General features: G+C 40.4%; 1 protein-coding gene across 4 annotated transcripts in view; it reads left to right on the forward strand.

Annotated features, from left to right (window-relative positions):
* The window catches only part of LRMDA (leucine rich melanocyte differentiation associated), a 1,023,531-nt gene that overhangs the window by 346,615 nt on the left and 656,305 nt on the right, over positions 1–20,611 (forward strand). Inside the window, exons 1-2 of one of the 4 annotated variants that reach the window (XM_042909276.1) lie at positions 8,263–14,797; positions 16,398–16,414. The exons of the other annotated variants lie outside the window; for them this stretch is intronic. Of the exons in view, the coding sequence (XP_042765210.1) occupies positions 14,783–14,797; positions 16,398–16,414 (32 nt within the window). The 5' untranslated portion in view covers positions 8,263–14,782. Of the gene's footprint in view, positions 1–8,262; positions 14,798–16,397; positions 16,415–20,611 lie in introns of those variants that run through there. 4 annotated transcript variants of the gene reach the window in all.

Raw genomic sequence — 20,611 nt, forward strand, 5'->3', positions numbered from 1 at the left:
ATAGGCAACCACTGTCTTGTCTGTGGACTTCATATAAATGAGATCATGTAGTATGTACTCTTTTGGGTCTGTGTTTTTCAATATAATGTTTCTGAGTTTTACCCATATTGCACATATCAAAAGTCTGTTTCATTATATGAATATATAATACTTTTTTTTTTTAATTTTCTTTTGAATGTTTATTTTTGAGAGAGAGACAGAGCGAGTGGAGGAGAGGCAGAGAGAGAGGCAGACACAGAATCCAAAGCAGGGTCCAGGCTCTGAGCTGTCAGCACAGAGCCCGATGTGGGGCTTGAACTCATGAGCTGTGAGATCATTACCTGAGCTGAAGTCGGATTCTTAACCAACTGAGCCACTCAAGTGCCCCATGATACTTTTCCTATTGGTGGCTTATAGTTTTTGGTTGTTAATAAAAATTATTATAAATATAATTTCTTTAATAAGTGTAAGGCTATTGAGATTTTCTATTTCTTCTTGTGTCATTTTCATTAAGCTGGATTTTTTCAAGGACTTGGTCTATTTCATCTAACTTGTTGCTTTTTTTGGCATAGAGTTATTCATAATATTCTCTTATCCTTTTAATGTTTGTAGATTTTTTAGTGATAGCCCTTTTTCATTTCTGAATTGTTTTTTCTTTTATTCTTCATCAGTCTTTCTGGTAGTTTATGAATTTTTTAGCAGCTTTCTTGAATTGTAATTTGCATTCCATAAAAATTACCCATTTTAAATGTATATTTCAGTGATTTTTAGTAATAGTGCATTAATACCCCATCACCACAATACAGTATTGGAACTGGAAAGCTTTTTTTACCTTTTTAAAAAATCCCTCATACTCATTTTTAGTCACTCCCTGTTCCCACCTCCTGCTCTAATACCGATAAACTAGTTTCTGTCTCTGTTGATGTGCTTTTTCTAGATATTTCATACGAATGGGATCATATAATATGTGGTCTTTTGTATCTGGCTTCTTTCATTTAGAATAATATTTTTAAGATTCATCCATGTGTGGCCTGGATAAGTACTCTCCTCTTTTTATTGCTCAGTAGTGTTTCATTGCATGGATATAGACCATTTAGTTTTATCAGTTGATGGACTTTTGGGTTGTTGCCAGTTTGGGGCCATTGTGAGTAATGGTGCTATAAATACTTACGTACAAGTGTTTGTGTGGACATATGCTTTAATTCACTTGAGTGGTAGATACCAGGAGTAGAATTGCTGGGTTGTATGATAAATTTATGTTTAACTTTTTAAGAAACTGCCAGACTGTTTTCTAAAATGGTTGCACATTTGCTATTGCCAGTGTCAGAGTGTGAGAATTGCAATTTCTCCCCATCCTTCCAACTTTTGTTAATGTCTGTCTTTTTGATTTTAGCTATTTTACTGAAGGGGATTGTGTTTCTCATTGTAGTTTTATTTTGCATTTCCCCAATGGCTAATGTTGTAGAGAAGTTTTTTATGTGCTTATTGGCCATTTGTATATCTTTTTTGGAGAAATAGTCTTTCAGATCCTTTGCCCATTTATAAATTGGGTTGTCTTTTTATTATTGAGTTGTACATCTTCCTTATATATCGTGGGCACAATTTTTATATCAAGTATACATAATTTTCAAATAATAGTCTCTTATTAAGTTTTGCTGTTACTGATATTGCTTTTGGTGTCATATATAAGAAATCTTTGCTTAGCCCAGAGTCATGAAGGTTTCTTGTGGGTTTATAAATTAATGTTTTAAAAGAACTAGCTTTTTGGATTTCTTTTCTGTTTCGTTAACCTGATTTTTAATTTTATTGGCTTCTGCTAAAACTATAAATATTCCTAAGCACCACATTACCTACATTGATTATATTATGCTATATTGTATATTAATACGCCATTCAAAATATTTTTGAGTTTTCCTTGTAATTTTTTCTTTCATCCATATTTTAGAAGAGAGTTGTTTACTTTTCACATATTTTAGATTTTCCAGATATCTTATTTTTATTGAATTCCAGCTTAATTATGTTGTTTCCAGAGAGTAATTTATTGAGATAATTTTATGGCAAAGCATATGGTGTATCTTTATGAATATACTTTGTGTACCTGAAAATTATGTGTAGTCTACAGTTATTTAGTGTTACATAAATATTGATTAGACCATTTGTTTACTGTGTTCAAATCTATATTCTTACCAGATTTTGTTTTGTCAGGTGGTTCCATCAGTTACTGAGAGAGGAATGTTAATTTTGTAACCATGATTGTGGGTATGCCAGTTTCTTCTTTTAGATGTGTCTAGTTTTTGTGTCATTTTGAAGCTTTGTATTTAAGTGCACACACATTTATGATCTTTGTGTCCTCCTGATGATCTGACCTTTTAATCATTATGAAACATCTCTCTTTGTATTTCTAAAGATATTGTTATGAAGCTTACTTCATCTGATACTAGTGTAGCCATACCACCTTTTTTTATGCTTACATTTTCCAGAGTATATATTTTTCCAACCTTTTATTCTAAACCTATTGTGTATTTGTATTGTAAATGCATTCTTGTGGAAAGCATTCAGTTGAGCCTTGATGTTTTATTCATCTTTTCCTTTTAATCATAGTATTTGGCCACTTGCATTTCAAATAATTATTCATAAATTTGGGTTTATGTCAACCATTTTGTAAATTTTTTTGTTTCATCTGCTTTTACATCTTTTGTCCTTTTATTGTCCTTTTTTAAAAAAGACAAATGGGATACTTTTTAGTATTATATTTTAATTCCTCTTAAAGTTTTTTAACTATTCTTTGTGTTTCCTCTAGAAATTAAAATTTGCACTTTCAATTTTGCTTAATTTTCCTATGGTCTACTCCGAGTTAACATCGTATAACTTCAAATAAATGTAAAAACTTTGAAACACTTTAATTTCATTCCCCTCTTTTTTTTTTGGTGCCATTTTGTCAAACATTTTTCATCTATATAATGAATTCTATGATACATTATTGTCATTTTTGTATTAAACTTTGAGCTTACATTCAAAGAGATTAAGACAAAAATAATTTTGATACAAATTTAAATGTAAATATTTACCACTTCTGATTCTCTGCATTCTTCCTGTAGATGCAAGTTTCCATCTGGTAACACTTCGGTTAAGTATTAATAGAAGCATGATTTAGTGTAGTAAAGGTCAGCTGGTGATGAATTCTCTGTTGATTTGTAAAAATCTTTTATTTAGTCTTCATTTCTGAAGGATGGTTTTGTGGCCTGGATTATTTATTTTTTTCTCAGTGTTTTAAAGATATATTTCATTTGAATTCTGACAGTGATTGTTTCTTTAAAAATTTTTTTTTAAATATTTATTTTGAGGGAGGGAGGACAAACAGGGGAGGAGCAGGGAGAGAGAGAAAATCCCAAACAGGCTCTGCACTGGCAGTGCAGAGCCCAATCCAGGGCTTGAACACATGAACCTCAAGATTATTGACCTGAGCTGAAATCAAGTCTCATGTTCAACTGACTAAGCCACCCAGGCGCCCTGATGGCCATTTTTCTAATGACAAGCCAGCCATCACTTGTTTTGTTACTCCCTGAATTTAATGTGTCTTTGTCCTCTGGATACTTTTAAGATTTTCTTGTTATCAGAGCACTGATGGGGTTTCCTTTCTGTTTATCCAGCTTCAAATTTATGAAGGCTTTTGATCACTTTGTGGTTGTTTTCCCCCAAATTTGGGGAATATTGGTCCATTTTTTGTTTAAATATTGTTTTTTACCTCATTCTCTCTTCTTCTGAGGCTCCAATTATACATACATTATACCACTTGATATTGTCCTGTTTGGCTGACATTCTGACCATTTGTTTTAAGCTTGTTTCTCTCTATTCATCAGATTGGATAAATATTACTGACCTTCAAATGTTATTGATCTCTTTTGAAGTTGAACAGCCCTTTTCCCATTCCCCCAATATTTCCATCTGCTGTTGAGAACATTCAGTGAGTTTTTTCATTTTAGATATTTTACTTTTGTTATAGAATTTGGTTATTTCTTTGTGGTTTAAAATTTTATGTTGAGATTCCATCATTTGTTACTCATTATGACACTTTTTTCTTTGATTACCTTGAAAATATTTGTAATAGTTTCTTTAAAGTCTTTGTTTATTCACACCTTTGGATTATCTCAGGGTCTATTTTTCTTGCCTGATTTTTCTTGACTATAAGTCATATTTTTTCATCCCTAGTATTTTTCTTTGTATATAGGACATTGTATTAATATATTGCATTCTTGGGGCACCTGCGTGGCTCAGCTGGTTAAGCATCAGACTTCAGCTCAGGTCATGATCTCACAGTTTGTGAGTTCGAGCCCCGTGTCGGGCTCTGTGCTGACAGTTCAGAGCCTGAAGCTTGCTTCAGATTATTTGTCTCCCTCTCTCTCTACCCCTCCCCCATTTGTGCTCTTTCTCTATCAAAAATAAATAAGTATAAAAAAATTAAAAAAAATATTGTATTCTGGATTCTGTTATCTTCCTCTGCAAATAGTTGACTTTTGTTCCAGATTGATTTTTACAGTTAAATCACTGGCTGATGGCCTTGGGGAGCTTTGTTTGTAAAGCTCATTAGGGCAGCTCTGCTTTACTGTTGCTATTAGTCTTAGTGCAAAATCATAATCCTGAGGCATTGTCTGTATTTTTAAGTTATCTTTCTTTATGAATTTTGATATAAAACCCAAGGTATTTACCAAACCTCTTTATCTTGTCAGAATTAAAACTGCAAACTCTGACTGCCCATGGTGGTACCTTAGGAAATATGTAGTGGCTTTTTCAACCTTTTACCTGTTAGTTTCTGCCAAGCTACTTGGACTTCATTTCTGCATCCCCCATTCAGGAGTAAGCTAAGGATATGTGAGACAGTGTATATAGATTTACTGCCTCCATCATTCCTTCTGTTCTGGGATTTCCCTTCGTGACTTTTTTTTTTTTTTTTCCCTTCATGACTTTCAACTACTTTGACAAATGACCTCTGGATTTGTAAGCTAGTGAGATTGGAGCTTGCTTCTTGAGATCTAGCCACTATGTGCAATACAGACTGTGAAGTTGATGCAAAGGAAAGGCTATTTAAAAAAATTCTTAACATGTTTAATGCTTGTTTATATTAGACAGACAGACAGACAGACAATGCTCCTGTAGGGGAGGGGTGGAGAGAGAGGCAAAGACAGAATCTGAAGCAGGCTCCAGGCTTTGAGCTCTCAGCACAGAGCCCAATGCAGGGCTTGAACTCATGAGCTGTGAGATCATGACCTGAGTTGATGTCGGACACTCAACCAACTGAGCCACCCAGGAGCCCCAAAAGGAAAGGCCATTGAAAGTTTTTTTAAATGTTTGTTTAATTTTGAGAGAGAGCACGACAGACAGAGCATGAGTCGGGGAGGAGCCGAGAGAGAGGGAGACACAGAATCTGAAACAGGCTCCAGGCTCTGAACTGTCAGGACAGAGCCTAATGTGGAGCTCAAACTCAGGAACCGTGAGATCATGACCTGAGCCAAAGTTGGACACACTTAATTTACTGAGCCACCCAGGAGCCCCAGGAAAGGGCATTTAAACACAGACATTACCTAATATGGTTCCCTTCTTTTATGAAGGTCATTGAATTTCCTCTGTTTCCTGCCTGCTTTGGTACTGTCCAGTGCCTTCAATTAGTTGTTGCTTATATTTTTCCTAGAGTTTAAAATTTTTGTTTGTTGGAGAGTTAGTCTGATAGAAGTTACTTCATTCTTACCAGGACAGGAACTCCCACAAATAGTGTTCTTAAATATATCTGTAATGCTGGAAATAGGTCCAGCAAGGATGTGCTTCTGGTATTCTCTTCACTAATTTATTTTTTATTTGTTTTGGTGATTAAGGATATTTTGATTATGAAGACTGCTTCCAGTGAGCATGGCTTTTGAGCTGGATCCTTGCCTCACCTTAGTCTATTTTTCTAATCGGAATGACCTTCATGATTATTGGGGGACTCCACCTGTGCTCATGAAGATGCTTGGAATTAAGTGGCTCAACCTGTGACCCATTTTATCACTGATTTTTAATTTTATTTTTGTTGCACATGGGAATTCATTCAGGCAGTCATTAATTATGGAATGAGAACCTATTGTGTGTGAAGCACAGTTGTAGGTACTGCAGTTCATCAATGAGTAAAAGAAAGTTGCCATCTGCTGATGCTTGCTTGGTAATTGGAGGCTGCAGAAAATAAGCAGTAAACAACTATTAGCTTGTGATAGGTGTTAAGACAAGTGTGATCAGAGCGAGTGAGGATGTCTGTGTGTCTCATTTACTTAAGGTCGCATGTTCAGTTAGGAACCCTCTGGTGAGGGAAATGTTTGTACTGAGAACAAAAGAGTGAGAAAAAAGTCTATCATGGGAACATGGGAACATTTAAGGGAAGAGAACTCTAGGCAGAGGGAATAGCACTCTAGGCAGAGGGAACAGCAAACGCGAAGCCCCGAACAGCAGTGTGATTGATGAGCCAGAACAGTGACTAGTGGGCCTGTGGATTCGAGTGGTTTCCACTGGGGAGTCCTTTTCAGTCCCAGTGACACTTGGGTATTTGTTGTGGATAAGATAGGAAGCACTGGATGGTTTTGTGTAGAGGAATAACAATAATCAACTTAGCTCTTAAACTCTAGGGGAACAAGAGAAGCAGGGAGGAAAGCAGTTGGAAAGCTGTTGTGACTGGCGAAAGATGTTGATGGCTGATCTGGGTCCAGCAAAATTGCTTTTTAAGAGCTTGCTATGTGCTCTGTAGGATGCTGGCCTCCTAATCCATTGTGTACTGGATGCCCTTCTTGCCCTGGCAGGGACCAAAGCTTCTAGACTCTCCTGCTACTTAGAAAAACACATGTGATAGGGAAGGAAGCTTGAGTAGGGAAGGCAGCCCTAGCATGAAGGTTTGAGGGTTGTGAACTATTTGATTATGTGTGCACATGGCCACATACCTCACTGGGTAAGTCACTGCAAATGTCATCTGGGTAGTGTCCATTAGTGATTACTTAATTATAAGGCTGCAATTTCTGTTGTAGGTCTGATGGTTTATTTTACTTAAGGTGGTGTCTTTGGTAGAGTTCCTTTATCTCACCAAAAATGTGTTTTTTTTTTTTAAATAAAAGCGATAGCTTTAAGAATGAAGAAAGTTAAACACTATTCAATAAGAGAACCAAGCCCAGCATCTGGCACATAGTAAGTGTTTAATAATGTTACCTGAAATTAGACTTACTGCCTTTTTGATTATTAAAAAAAACCCAACTTCCAATTTAATATATAAAGAGCTCCAAAAGAGAGTACCAGTAATCAGTTAAATAAGTCATATATTAGATTGAAACCAGAAGTAGCAACTATGTATATTTTCTCATTTGTTAATTGCTGAAGTTATTTGCAATATGTCTAGATTGGTATCTTAATGCGTATATTTTCCCAGCTCCTTTTACTTCTGCCTTCTAGTTTTCCCTCTCCTCTCCCTACCCTTGCCCTTCCCTCCCCCTGACTCCTATCATGTATTGAGGGCTAATCAAGTCTACTAGTCGGGGTTCCTGGTATGTATCAAGCTTCCTTGCAGTCTACATTTTAGTGTGGTCGTTAAGAGCACAACCTGAGAGTGAGACCCACTGGGTTCTAACCCAGCCCTATAGGCTGTGTGATCAGAGGCATTTTTCCAAACATTTCTGAGACTTGATTTCCTTATCTGTGAAATAAAGATGGGAGTGTGAGATCACTTAATGAGCTCAGTGTATGGTAACATACTCCACAGGTCTCATGGTCATCCCCCAGCCCCCCTGCACTCTTGATCATAGAAGGAAACAGAGACCCTGAGGAATTGCCCAGGGATATGTAATACCATTCCACCTTTCATACAGGTCCATCTCTCAGCTGCTCTTGTTAAAAGAGAAGAAGCAAGTGTGACCGTGTGCTTGCCTGGCCATCACGAGAGGCGGCATAGTGTGGTATGTGAGAATGCAGCTTCCTTGGGTGCAGATGTTGGCCCTGTCGCGTACTAGCTGTGTGCCTGTGGGCAGGTTACTGAATCTCTCTGTGCCTCAATTTTCTTACCTCTAAAATGGCACTAATAATTGCACAGAACCATCATAAGGATCAAATGAGTTAACATGTGTGGAATCCTTGGAGCCCTGAGTGGCAAAGAGCAAGCAGCATATAAGTACTGTCTGTTAATATTTGCGTCAATTGTAAGATGTAACTGAGCATTGCTAAGAGCTTATCTTTTCAGCAGCACCCGGTTCAAGTACCCACTTCCTCTGTGCTTGGGCTCAGACACCCTCCCCGTACCCCCGCCCTGCACGCAGTCTCACCTCTGTGTGAGTGGGCACACCTCTTTCCCCTGCAGCTCAGGCCCCTGCTTCTTCTCCCTCACTTGGCCTCCCCCTCCGGTTCTGGTCTGCCACCTACTGACCCATTTTTTGCTCCTGTCAGGTCCGAGATAGTGAGGCCTTTGTGGGGTGCCCAGGCAGCATGTCATGTCCCAGCGCTGTTGTACATCTTGTTTCAGAGATATTTTGCTGTAATGTTCTGTGACCTTTTCCATTGAGTGAGGTAGTTGGAGAGGCACTCAGTAAGGGAAAATTGAGCTGTTTTATTCCTCCCCAAGGAGGCTCCTGTTTCCTTTCCACCATTCATTTGAAAGCTATCATTTTCTTGATTTTATAGCTGAAAAACACCATTGATTCACTGGGTGTTAGATGCTAAGAGTTCTCCTATTGACATGCCTATTGACAGTTTTCAGTATATTCTGCGTCTAATTATCACTCTTGGCTAAATGATACACCTTGTGGGCTTGAGCGATGGAGCCGATAGCTCTCAGCACATTGTTCCAGCCGAGCCTATTGAGCCCTGTGTCACAGCGGTGTGATTTATGTGATCAGAAAGAAAATTTCTGTTGGTGTGCTGCATAATTAAAGCCAGTGCGGAATGACTGGTGACAAAAAATCAGGTCTGCCGATGTCATCCCAAAATGAGGAGAGATTTCTATGGTAAGCAGCTGTGACAGTGAAGAATCTCTCTTGGCATCTTTTGCTTTGCAATTTTCAAGGGTTCGATTTTCCTCCCAGGCCCGACTGAGGAGTCCTCCTCTCCACTTTTCCTGTCTCCTCACATTCAAAGCCCCAGCGTGTGTGTGCCCTTGTTCCCAAGGACTGGGGCCCCCCCGGGCTGGCTCTGGGAGGGCTCCCTGTTGGTCCACATGTGTTTTAGGGGGGAGGTGGCTCATAGAATTGAGGTAGGTAGAAGCCCACATTTGCACCTGGGAGGATAGATGCCTTACCAAAATGCTGGTTCTTTGTGATGGCCAATTTGAGTTGCTTAGGTTAAGAGTCAAGATTGGGAATGTCATTTTCTCTGTACACGGAGGCAGCACTCCCTGCCTGTCAATAGTGTTTTCTGAGGGGTTGAGGGAGATGCTCGCCAGCCCCAGGCCAGAATGCTGGGGAAGTGTAGGAGGTTGGCAGGTGGTAAAGCCTGGGCCTGTGGTCAGCAAACCATTCCAAATTCCTTTTTACCTCAACTACTTTTTCACTCATGCTGTTGGCAGATGTTTGCTAGGAGATCTTGGTCATCAGGGAACCTACCTTTTCCAGTGCTAGTATAGTGACAGGTTTTCTGTGAAGCCAAGGGTCAAGTTAATCAGCTTCTGTGGACTTCAGTTTTCTCATCTGTAAAATGAATCAGGGATCCTTTTTTTAAGTGCAAAAATACTGAGGCTTAACAAGGTAGGGGCTTGGAGAACACAGAGTTGTTCATGTGCGTGATCCCCTGAAAGAATTCACTGGCCAGAAAGAAGTATGTATGTTTGTGGCTCATTGAACATGCATCAGTCCGTGCTTCACACGAGACTAAAGAAATCTTTAAGGTAAACGTGTTATAGTGTAAGACAGTTAGTGGCAGGTATGGACAGAACATCTGAGTCGAGCAGGAGTAGTAGACATTTCCAGACACCTGAGTAGGCAGTGCATTTAACTACTAACTCTTGGTAGCTAGCAAGAGTCACAAGTACAACAGGGCTTGGGTGTTGGTGGGTGGTTGGAGCTGTGCCAGGGCGTCGGAGTCCTGAGGTGCTGGGCAGCTGGCCTTGTGATGGGAGGGACTTCTGAGGTCACTGATTCCAGACAAGCTACTTTCCTGGAAGCCAGAGACCTTGTGTGACTTCTCGTACTATCATTTCTTCCTTAATGAACCTCTGTATGTGGCCTTTTTTGCAGTTCCGATGTTTAGAATGAAAGGGAGAGAGAGGGAGGGGGAGGTATGAATATCAAGGACGTAACTCATTTGATGTGAGAAAGCTTACTCATGCACAAAACAGCAGGCCCTGTGATAAGGGTCTGTATTTTCACAACTGGGATTTTTTAATAGAGAAGTTTTAAAGACTTCTCTGTTATCTTTGAAGATACATTATCTTCAATTGGGGGTTCTAGTATTTTGTCCTGAAGATTACATCATTCATGTAACTTAGTATGTTCCTGAAAACCTCAAGAAATCTTGTATACTTTATTTTGTGTTAATTGTTCATGTTTCTTTACATCTGGACTCGTTCTCAAACTGTCGATGGTCCTGGGTAAGGGGATACATTCCTCTGCAAATATGGGATGGATCTTTGAACTTTCTGGTGGGATTATAGATTTTCTTCCAGTCTGTAATAATTACTAAACATGTCTCTGTGCAGACTCCTCCGTCCATTAATGTATTGTTAATGCAGCACAGCATCACCAGAAGATTCTGGGTGACTGATCAAGGTAACTTGTCTATTGAAGTTCCTTTTTTCCTCCATCCTTTATTTGACAGGTGGTTTGACTTAGAAGTCCTGACTACCTCTTTGAAAGCATAGGCTGCAGTGAATACTTGTGGTTATGGGACATGGTTGTTCTGTGTGCTAGAAGCTCCCTATCTTAACCACAGTTGATTTATTTATACAATGGGAATTAAAGAAAAGAATGCAGTTTGAGATTCTTTGACCCCCTGGTTTTTTCCATTTTGAGTCTCAGGCTTTTAAAATGGCTCTCCTTTCTATGTCTATCTTTCCCCCCCTCACAAAACACGTCCTGCCAGCAGAGGTATCACTTGGTAAATTTGAGGGCAGTGCAAAACTTGCTCTGGTTAGGTTGACATGTAATTTGATTTTCCCTAAACTGCTTCTGGCCTCTACCTGTTTGAGCTCTGGAATCCCTTTAGGGAGTGAGTGTACAGAGTATGTTCTCACCTCTCAATTCATTGTGACTTTAGCCAGAGGTCTATCCTGTGGCTGTCACTGCTCTAAATCCCAGTGAGTGGAGGGAGCGTGTAAGAAAGAGTGAGCAGTAAGCATATGGCCAGGGTTTGTGGGTGGAGGGGCATGCAGTACAGGGAGGAAAAGCATCATTTTCCCTCTGGGATTGTCAAGAGACGTAAGCCCTTCTGAGGAGATGTAGAGACACAGCAAATCAGACAGGGCAAGGGCCTGGGCAGCCATGGCTCGCCTGGTGAGTGAGGGGGCAGAGTAGCCCACGTGGCCCAGCCATCCACAGGGGGTCTGGAATTCCATGGCTGTCTCAAGCAGCCCAGCTCCTTGAAACAACAAATTATTATTTTTGTTCTTTGCTGTCTCTGGGATTGTTTATGCATCTCAAATGAGCTGTAAAGAAAATTTTGTACATTCTACAAACTTTTACTTTCAAGGAGGCAGGTTGGAAAAAGGAACACCGTCACGTTAAACACCAGCTATTGTGCTTTCATTCAGCTTGACGAACAGTGGCCTAAAATGGCAGGGGATTAAATTGATGTAATGACAAGAATTCATATAGGAGGCGGTGGGAATGGAGCAGAATAATGTTGAGGCTTCACGGTATTGTGTTCTTTGATCTGCCTCAGATGGAAAACATAATCTACCTGTATTTATGTTGATTTTAAATAAGGAGTGTGTAAACAGAGGCTTGCCATTCTCCCTACCATTTTTGAGTTGAAATTAAATAGCTATCCATTTTGAGCAATGGACATATTTCTGAGTAATGAGTTAAGTGCACTTTTTGAACACTGGGATCTTATTGTACATCACAATAAGACCATTTTTGCTCAATTGGGTTCTGTTAGAGAGGCACACAGTATGTGGGTATTTGTGAATTGTTCATTTGTTAAAGGATATTCTTTTTATTTTTAGAAAAATTCACCTTTGTCTTGGTGAATTTAAGCAGTAACAACCACAACCCTGAGTAGAATAAACACCTTTGCCAGTATGAGTCTTTGATGCAGGTTGCTGCAGATGAGTTGTTCCTGCCTTCTGGAGAAATACATATGTGTCTTTCATCTGGGAAACGTCTTTCTAGGGCAGTACCAGCTGGAAGATGTCAGCTGAGATGACCAAACACTTGATCAATTGATGAGGAGCTCGTCAAAGGTGGCTGAGAGCCATTTATATGCAGTGTGTTTGAAAGCACTTTGAAAAGTATAGTGCGCTTAACGTGCATTTGTGTATAATATGGAAGCATATTTCTATTAGGCACGTTTTAACATATGGTTCCAGGAAAGACAAAGGTATTGTGCTATGCTCAAACTTTGTGTTTTTTTCCCCCTATGCATAGCTAGAAAATCATCTTTCTGCAATTATTTGAGTAATGATATTCACACTTTTTAAGGCTTCATAGGGAACTGCCCTAATTAAAACACTGCATTTATTGCCTCCACACTTCAGGAAAATGTGAACTCCCTAGCCTGGGTTCAGGGCTTTCCCCAGTTTTGACTAACTCTGCTCCGCAGTGAAGCTCCTGTGCCAGAATGTTCCACCTCCCATTAGTTTCCATTCCCATTTATGCTTTTGTTATGCTCTTCCTTCTATTGGAGGGACCACCTTCCCCTAACTTCTGCCCTCGCAGATGCACACATGCTCCCAGGCACTGCCTGTGCCAGCTCCCCGTAGCCTCCCTACAGTTGGTGTGTTCTGTTCTTATCCACTGCCACGTTGTATAGTTCTTGTGTTTCCCCTGCTGGCTCTTAGCCTTAATGGCACAGGGTAATAGCAGTAATGACACTGGGAACAATAAAAATGGTTATTCAGCCAATTTTTACTGATTGCCTGTTGGATGCTAGGTGTCAGGGATGAAGTGGTAATCAAAAATCAGACATGGACCCTGGATTAATGGAACTTAGGTTCAAGTAGAGAAGACCATCAAGTAGAGAAGATGAATACGTACGTGGCACTGTAAGGGATTGGGAAGGGGCATTTTAGCTATTTGGGTGGGTCCATGAAGGCTCCCCTGAGAACAAGACTGGCTACATAATTTGCATGCCCGAGTGCAAAATGTAAATGCAAGATGTCTTGTTCCAAAATTAAAACTTTCATGATGGCAACAGCAGAGCATTAAATCAAGCATATGCAGTCCTTGTAAGTATGTCTAAGTATGACTGAGTGGGGTTTACTCCCATCAAGCAGGCCCTAAGGGAGCAATGTTTGTGCTGAGATGAGAGGGCAGAATAGGAAGGGAACATGGTTCCAGGCAGAGGAAATGGCATGAACAGGGTCTTGGACACATTCCAAAACTGGATGGAGGTCACTGTGTCTGGAGTAGAGGGAGCAGGTAGAGGACGTGATGAGGCCAGAGAGGTAGAGAAGGTGACATGTTAGTCCCAGCACAACCCTGAAGCTTCCTAGTCTTTGTTTTATGAGCCACACACAGCTACTGAAATGTTTTCAGCAGGAAACTAACAAAATCAAGTTCTGGTTTTGTAAAGTCATGATGGCCACGTTGTACCAGATAGACTGTCTATCGGTTGTAGTGGTGAAAGTGGAAGGACTATTTGGAGGGTGTTGTAGCTCTCTAGGTGAAATAGTGGGGATTTGAATTAGGATGGTGGTGGTAGACATAGAGGTGGTGTGTGGAAGTACTTTGAGACCCAGCTCGCAGGGCTTGAGATAGTGGCATTGAAGGAGCAAACAAGAAGATGCCCAGGAAGACATCTAGATTCTGGCTTAGAACCATTGGGTTGAAATTCATTAAATTGCCAATGTTCTGCCATTTTTGATCTTTAGAAACATCAGCTTCCTATGACACTATCAATTAAGTGGGTGGTTGGTAGGACATTCACTTGGATGGGAAACACTTTGAGGACCAGGTGGATTTTGGTCTGTTGTGGCTTTGGTGGTAGTGAGGTTGAGAGAAGATTATACATTGGATTCTGGTACACTGACTTTTGAGGTACCTTTGAAACCTGTAAATGATGATCAGGAGGGGGCTGCTGCCTATGCGCGTTTGGAGCTTTCAGGAGTGGCCTGAACAGAGATAGAATGCTGCTAAAACAGGTATGGGATGAACGCTTTACAGAGGTGACCACTTTTATAAGTTGAAGTAGTCCAATGAGGAACATACTCTTGAACTATTTTTGCAGATTCACATAGTGTGGCTCAGAGAGGTTAATTAACTTGTCCAAGGTCACACAACTAGCACGTGGAAAAGCCTGGTTTTTGAAGCCTGATGGTTCCAGTCCAGGGCCAAGCTCTTAACCACTGCTTGCTACCTTTCTGATGGCTTCCTCATATCAGTTGGCACAATTCTTTGTACTAAGTAGGTCCTTAGGAATTCCTTATTGAATAAACAAAACAGTTGGTGAAAATAATATATTCTCTTCTGAATAGGAGATTTTTGGAAGAGTTCCCAAGGCTCCAGAATGTGAGCAAACATAGATGGAATTTCAATGGTTGACTTCCTGGTTTTGTTCATGGGACTTTTCTCCTTTACTCATAAGTACCATCCCCAACCCCTGCTGAGGCCTGAACTTTGTAGAGAGCCTTGGTTGAAGACAAAAGAATTTCTTTTGGATGAGTCAATGGATGGTAAGTTACACTCTCTTTACGATGTTCTTGAGGTGAATTTTACAGAATTTGCCATCTTGGGGCTAAGGGCTTGCTCAGCTGCTGCTGTGGCCCCTCTGGCACCCAGAGAGCATATTACTAGATCACCAAGGCCCTCTGTGCCTGAGTGCTGACTCAGAGTCCTACTCAATACAGCACACCTCTCATTTTGGGATGAGGAAGACCTAAGTCCAAACAGATGATAGGCCAGCAATCAGAGTTAGTATGCAAGAGTAAATCTGTTTGCTATCACTGATCTGAGAGGAATCAAGCTAGATTCAATCCTGTTACAGGTAAGGAAGCTGAGGTCCTGAGGAAGTAGTGACCTGTCCATTTCTGGCACATGGAGCTCACATCCTCGTTTGAGCTCACACCCGTGTTCCCCCTTCCTGGTTTGTAAGTCGTCCCTCTTTGGGTCTTGAAGAGTGAAAACCCTTGGCTACGTGGCAGATCCAGTCTCTGTTTGGGCTCATTCAGGAAGACTGAGCACATCTGGTTGTGTGCGTGAATTTTTCACTTTTTATCAGCTGTTTCCCTGGAAATTCCCTTATCATGATTGTGGACAGTGAATTGAATGATCTGAATTATGTTTTATTAGGTTGCCTTTTGATACAACAAGTATTGATGTAAGGCTTCTTGGTGTACCCTCTGCTATGCCCACCCTGGAAATACAGTATTTTATTCTCTCGGCCCTGGATGTTGAAGTGAAACATATTGTTTCCCTTTAGGATGCCATTAAAAGTCAATGATGACCTTTACAATGACTAATAGTTTTCATGGGGCTTTAATTGTGATTTTTTTTTTTTTTTTGGCAGAGCAGCATCAGTCCACTTCATACATCTTTTGTATCGGGGAATCAATAAAAACTGCCGCCTTTTGTTGATGCTATAGGAGATTTTATGCCGATGACAAGGGATTTGATTTAATATTCTCTTTAAATAAGATCAACACTGCTGCAGTTATAAACTCTTCGAAAAACTGTCAAGCCCATCAATATAGCATGAAACAAAAAGTTAGCCTGGTATAAATTAGCACATGCAATGTGTCTTTGGGAGGGTGGTAGATATTTATGACTGCATGCTAAAATACATATTTCGAGATTTCTTTCTGCTCCTTCAACCGTGAGTAGGAAATGCAGAGAGGAGCATTTCATTACCACTCTCTTCCAAACTGCGAACTTTCTTTGCCAGTTAATGATTTTCTGGGGCAATTGTGAATGTGGTGACATGATATAAACAGGTATTTATGATCTGATACAATCCTTAGTGAGTATGGATTTATAGTTAAATGGTGAAGTGGGAATCCAGCCGGCGATTATCGACAGAGCTTCTAGAATCTATATTTTGTTTGTTTCCATTATTCACACACACTTTCTGTTGGGGCCTGATTATCTATGTAGTCTGTGCTTCCTGGTTTAGCTGAGAGTTGAGTATGAGACTTTGAAATTCAGTGATGTATGCACTGTGTGTTTGGGGGCAAGCAGGACCTCTTGCCCCCATACCTGTTCCTCAATGCCTTGAAATTTTCATTGCCCTACAACTAGATTATATGATCATTCCATCTCTCTTTGGCTTTGTTCCAGGTGAACAAGGAACCCAGGTAGGAGCAGAGCTGGTGGACAAGAAATGCCTCGGTGGAGCATGTGGGCATAGGTCGTGGCAATTTTAGAGACCTAGGGAGAATCCAGAGGTTTCCTAGAGGAGTCACTTTGGGTCTTGGAGTCAGGTCAGGGCTCTTCAGAACAACATCTGTCAGGTGAGGATGTCAGTCATGGACAACATGGATCATGTTAGTAGACCAGGAAAAGGCAAGAGGATGAGCCAGGCAAATCTGAGGTCAGGTGATCCAAAGAGAGGGTGTGTCTGGCGTGCTGGGAGGATGGCATTGCAGCTACTGTCAGCACCTAGGAGTGCTATGGGGAGGCTGCTGTTCTCAGGAGGCTCTTTTCTGAAAGAGGCCCACTCAGAGTTGCCTGCACTGCCTGACCCTTGGGATGAAAGAAGCAGACCGGAGTCTCTTGAAGTGTGGCCTGTGGACTGCCTGCATCTAAACCACCTGGGGCTTCATTCAGAATCCCTTGTGGGATACCTTAGAGTCTGTCCATATTTTGAGAAGCTGCTGGGTGAGTTCCTCAAAAACCAATAGAATGTTAGAACCATTGCTTTAGACTTAAGGACTCTTGCCAACTTACAACAAGCTTAGATCTCCTTTTTATATTTGCCAGAAGAGTTGAGGGTTTGTATCTGGAGAGATAGTGGTATTCTACAGATGTATCTAGAAACAAGATGCTTCACTCCACAGGTCCGTTTGAGAAATTGACCTTCCCCATAAAACATTCATGTTTTCTTTAGGCTGTATTTGATGTCTCTTTGACCAAGTTTGCATGTACTTTTAGATATCCAAAGTTACCTCATCATGAATCATGTGCTGAAAAGCTGGCTATCAGTTGCTGCCTTCTACTAAACATGCTATACTTGTTCCAGTGGGTGTGTTGAAGAGATAATCAAAATAGGATCTCTAGGTATTACCCTAGAGAAAGCTCTGCCAGATTAAAAAGCTGGATCTTCGTCATGCTGAACACACCATTTCTTGGTGAAAATTGAAGCAAGCGTGTGGCCCCCAATACAGATACTTAATCCATTTGTCACCATAGGGAAACACATATTCCTGAGTTTTCATTGCTGATTTCATTTGAATGTTTGGTATCATTCCTTAGTCCTACATGTGTGAACCATTTGGGAATACCAGTTTTGCAGGGTAAAAAGTAAAGAGCTTCCTTCTCTTGGGCTCAGGGCCCTTGAACTTGGAAGATCCTACTTTTCTGTCTGGTAGATGTGGCTTTATTATGTTTCTGTTAGTAAAAGAGAAACATGGATTAATCTTGTTTTTTTGAGAGTCCTTCATAGGCTTGAGTCACCAGACCACACATCAGCTGTCATCTGCCCCACATTTTTGTCATTTTGGAGGAGATGAGTGGAAACTGAGCAAGTCTCCCTGCTTGTTTTCTTGGGTGGGACTTAAGCTGCCTGAGCCTTCCTTTCTGGGATTTATTAATGACTCTTTTTTTTTTTTTTTTCAATGAACATTTGTAGCATATTTAGTATTTTTTTTTTTCCCTAAAGGGGGAAGGGAGTAATTTGGCAGCCTATTAGTGTTATTTGACTTTTGTTTTTAATCTTAGGACACCTTTTTCCCCACTCAGCCATTCAGGGATGGTTTTTTTGCCCTAGCCTCAGCCCCACCACCTGAAATGTTCATGTTTTCTCTCTAAGACAGGATACCCACCAAGCACAGGCAGCCAGTTGACAAAGCCAGATCAAAACGCTTTGAATTTTGAAAATGATTCCCCTCTTGGTATTGAGCCCAGTGATAAAAGCAAAGCAGTTGTCATCTTGAAAACAGAGCTGTATACATGGCAGGGCCTTTCCAATTAGCACACTTAAGATGCGTGTTAGAAATGATGGGAAGTGGGATGTTACAGAGCGAAATGCAGGTAATAGGGCTTTAAATTTTCATGTTTCAGTTGATTTTTTTTCTATTGCAGTTTTAGGAAAATTGTTGCACATTATTGGAGCTCTTGTGTCTTAGCATTGCTGTGTTTACAGTGATATCTTCCAAAAAACAGAAGTGTTGGGCACAAAAAAGCTTGTGTCCACCAGTTTTCCAAGTAGAGAAAGAGTAGTCTATTATTCAAAATTACTACCAAATAACAAGTCAGTTTAGTCCATTTTCCAGGTGGTTTTTCTGCCTGGAAACTGCTGCTTTTCTACCAAGCAACTGGTTTAACAAAATCCTTGAGCTGAACAAGCTGGATTTTTCATGTTCACTAGATTCAGTCCCCCCAAAAAATTCTTTTCTCTACATGCACATGCAAGGAAATTAAAGTCACACGTCCAGCATAAACCAGTGATTTTGTTACATTAGGGTATGATGTCAAAATCGGGTAAATGTGTGACATACTCATAGAGTGTGGATGTCTTGCATAGGGCCTGGTATAGAGTAATAATAGTTGTGGCAGATGTTACTAGAGCTCACCAATATTTCTTTGTGCATAGGAGAGTTACACTTTCTTTCCCTCTTGAGATTTGGTGTGCCTTACAGTGGTTAGTTCAGGACAAGTGACTTGTGTCACTTTTAGATAGGAACTTTTAAGACCCCATAACCAGTGTCCTTTTCTTCTGCTATGGGAAACCCTAAAGGCTTTTATTGAGAGACCAGCCTTGTAAGGTATTGGAGACTCTGTTAGATTGGATTCTTAGGTGACTACAGTGATAATAGCCCCTTCCCCACCAGCCAATTCACACTGGACATTTAGAACAAGAGAGAAATAAAAGCTACTGAGATGTTTATTATTGTATAATGTAGCCTATCTTGACTGAATAATTCACATTAATAAATATGAATTAATATTTATTCAATGCTATGTTCCAGCGAACTTAAAGTAATTTGTGTATATATTCCCTTGATGATCACTAACACTCTGTGATAAAGGTATTGCTATTATCTCCGTCTTGTAGGAGAGGTCATGCAGGTGCTGAGATGTTAAGTCACTTACCCAAGATTATGTTGTTGGTAAGGAGAGGAGCTGAGATTTGAGTCTAGAAAAAATACCCAACACATGGTAAATGACTAAAACAAGATCAGAAGGAGTTTTATGATTTGGTGGAACATATCCTTCATGTGGTATCATTGGAGGGAGTGCCAGTTGGCATCATCTGCCCCAGAAATCTCCAGCTGCCAGTCATTTTGCCATTACAGTCATTTATTTTTAGGTCTTTTAGCTGAATAGAGTTATGGTTGGCAACACCCTATAAAGGTTCATAAGGCTAGGTGCTCCAGAAGAGCACACAAGTCACTAGAAGGGAAGTCGGTGACTCCAGGGGAGATAAAAAGGGAGCAAGGATTAGAATTGTCTTTGGCCTGAGGGTTGCCTTTATTGACTAGTGTTGCTGAATTGTGCTATGAGCTCAGAGAAGCCAGGTCTTTTGGGGGCACTCCCACAGATGGGGTTGATCCAGACTTTCCAGGAAAAAGTGGGGGATGGAATGACCACAGGTCTGCTCAGCCATTTATGGCTTTAAAAGATAGGGGGCAATTTTCCTACACTGGCAGAAAGAGGAGGCATGGTGTGGTAGGGGAGCAACAAGGGTGTGCTTTTGCTCAGTTGTTCTAATATGTTCTGGGCAAGGGTAGTAGTTAATCCATTCTTCTCCTCTGCCTCCAACTGTTTTGATTCAGAGACAGCTTTTGTAAACACTTACCCTTATTCTCATACTGAGTTAGCTGAAGCCCTTGGCCGAGGTTCTTTTGATTGTAAGTGACAAACCTTCTCAATCTTTTTTAAGTAAAAAACAAACAAACAAATAAACAACAAAAAACCCCCCAGGAATTGGCACAGGGTCATCTTAGGGAACCTCAAGACTAAACACTTAACTAGGTCTCATGGGGGACTAGAACAGGAACTTGAAAGCTCCCTAGAGCCATAGTACTTTTGATTCTTAGAGCTCCTCTCTGTTCTGTTAGTATGTTTACTTTCTCCTGCTCCACCCCATTAGATTTCTATGTGGTCATATGTTCATGTGCAGTCATGGCCACGATATGGTTCCTGAGCTTATGGATCTTTACTTCACATAACTATTAGAGACTGAACATCAGCTTTAATTCCCAGTTCTACAAACAGTAATGGGAAAATGTTTTTCTTTTTTTCTTTATTTTTTAAATTTATATCCAAGTTAGCATATAGTGCAACAGTGATTTCAGGAGTAGATTCCTTAATGCCCCTTACCCATTTAGCCC

Source organism: Panthera leo, chromosome D2 (genome assembly GCF_018350215.1).
Source record: "Panthera leo isolate Ple1 chromosome D2, P.leo_Ple1_pat1.1, whole genome shotgun sequence".
Lineage (NCBI taxonomy): Eukaryota > Metazoa > Chordata > Mammalia > Carnivora > Felidae > Panthera > Panthera leo.